The sequence below is a fragment of the Gordionus sp. m RMFG-2023 genome, chromosome 2 (genome assembly GCF_954871325.1).
Source record: "Gordionus sp. m RMFG-2023 chromosome 2, tfGorSpeb1-WG-v2, whole genome shotgun sequence".
NCBI classification, from domain to species: Eukaryota; Metazoa; Nematomorpha; class Gordioida; order Chordodea; family Parachordodidae; genus Gordionus; species Gordionus sp. m RMFG-2023.
Genome location: NC_088776.1, coordinates 20803319 through 20805682, shown reverse-complemented (window position 1 = coordinate 20805682; position 2364 = coordinate 20803319). Strand labels below are relative to the sequence as shown.

General features: G+C 22.8%; 1 protein-coding gene across 1 annotated transcript; it reads left to right on the top strand.

Annotated features, from left to right (window-relative positions):
- The first annotated feature begins 952 nt into the window (after positions 1 to 952).
- On the top strand, positions 953 to 1837 carry LOC135924662 (novel acetylcholine receptor chaperone-like). Its single transcript, XM_065459752.1, has 3 exons — positions 953 to 1092; positions 1135 to 1282; positions 1325 to 1837. Exons 1-3 carry the CDS (start codon positions 985 to 987, stop codon positions 1615 to 1617), a joined length of 549 nt encoding a protein of 182 aa, XP_065315824.1. The 5' UTR covers positions 953 to 984; the 3' UTR covers positions 1618 to 1837.
- The last annotated feature ends 527 nt before the right edge of the window (positions 1838 to 2364 follow it).

Below are 2364 nucleotides of genomic sequence, written 5' to 3'. Positions count from 1 at the left end.
GAAGAACCAGACGTTAGCAAATCATAATAACAATGGAACCAAGTCAAAAAGGAAGGCAAACGGGTTATCCAACAAGGGAACTAAAGCCCAAAAAAATTAATAGATGAACTTGAACTTGTTAAATAAAAAGATTGGTAGACGATCTTAACTTGGTGGGCATCTGAATATTTATTATTGTAAAAGTTAAGATATATTTTAAAAGGTCATGTTATATATTTTAAAAGTATTTGTATATTATATTATAACTTTCCGACATGTAATATTATATTATCGAGGTTAATCAAATTGCATATTATTAGAAGTTAAATTGGATAATTATATAAATGTATATATACCAAAAAAATTACAAATAAAATTCATTATTGTTTATTAAACTTTAATCGATTTAATAGTATATTATCTTATTAAAATGTTACTATGAGAACCTTATATAAATTTTACATATAAGATAAAGAATAAAATATTATATAATTTACAATGAAATCTAATTAAATTCTGTTCTAACAATATAAAATACATATATCTTGCCTTAGAGTGTTGATAAAAAGTCCGATTTGGGTCGTTAAAACAGTCCAATTAAAATAGCCAAAATAATATTATGAAATCCTCGAGATTTGGTAAATAGATAAACCTTTTTGCCATCTATGAGAAAAATCTCCAGTCTTACATAATTAATCTTAATCCTATGCCTCACCATTTCAAAAAATAATTAACCTTATAATTGTCATCTTAACTATAAACATGATTTTGTATAAAATTTATTTGATTTTAGAAAATTTATAAATGACATAAATGATTATTTAATTATTTTCCTATATATTTAATATTCGATATATTTAAATATATATAGGGTAAATAAAATATATTATTATCCATCATTTGCTTTCCAAAATAATAATATTTTATTATTTTTAAATTGAAAAGTATCTAAAGTCCGAGTTTTTTAATATCATTGTTTTAAAAGATTTAATTTAGCGTGTATTCATGTCGTTACCAATCAAGGTTTTATCTGTCACACTTGCGGCATATTTTATATTCATAGGAGTTTCAAAAATTACTCCTAAAGTTAATAGAGGCATTTACTATAATTGGGTAATGTATTTTATTAATATATGTTTAATAATTTGGGTTTAGCTTAAAGCTTTTAAGTCATTCACTATAGACACCCTTCGTGGACCTATTAAAGACCAAACAGGTATTCTAATTAAATCAAAATATCTAAGGAGAGGAGTAGGATGTGCCGAAGTTATTACCGGACTTTTTTTATTACCTGTTTTTCCAAGTTTTTATCAAAATTATATCTATTTCCTTATGTTTCATTTAGGAATTATATCAAATTTATCCAATTTAATATTAATTACACTAATGGGATTTACCTTAGTAATGCATTTTAGTTTAAACAAAGGCCTTGAATATATGGCAGCTCCATTAGTTTTTATTTTATTGCTAATTGCTCGATTAATAATGGTATATCAAAGTAAAAAAGTTGTACCTGTATACCAACCAAGACCTGGCATGCAATATGATAAAAAAGAAAAATTGAGTGATAGTGAATCTGAAAATACTGAACAATCTGAACTTGATGATAGTGCAGGAGATAGAGTTAAGGAAGATTAAAATTTCTCAAATATGTATTCCTTATTTCATAGTCATGCCTGTTAAAAAGTTGTAAATATAATTTAATATTTTGAATATATTATTAACATTAATTCTTGTGAATAATTGATATATTAATAGCTCAAATTTTGTATTAATTTTTTTTATTATACATAAACCTCTATATGTTTTGATTTATGGATATGATTTGACTAATAGCAATAAAATTCTATTAAATGTATTATTTTGTTTAATTATATAAGCTAAAATATAATTATTTATTTACATTATAAATCATTTAAATATATTTCTTTACCCATTGCCTCTATACTTTCTGAGTGATAGAAGCCCCCCCCCCAAGCAGTTAATTATTTTTTGATTCCCAACCTTAATTATAAATTACAATAATTCTTATTGCATCAATTTATAATGTATAATATAAATAAAATTGTAAAAAATATTTTTCTTAAATTAATAATTTAGATAAATTAGGAGAAGAAAAAGGGAAAAAAATTTATATTTAATTGCTTAAATAAATTTTGCTTCATTGATAAAATAGTTTATTTTTAGAAAAGGATATTTCATTGTATTTGTCAGTACATGCGGTATAGGAATAGTTAATAAATTTTATATAAAATTGATAAATTAGGTAAAGTAAAAAAATTAGAAAATAAATGATGAAGTAAAATCAATTTCTAATCTGAATCATAAGTCTCAGAAGAAGAAGCTATATGTATTAATATCAATATTTTAATAAAATAAATTTGC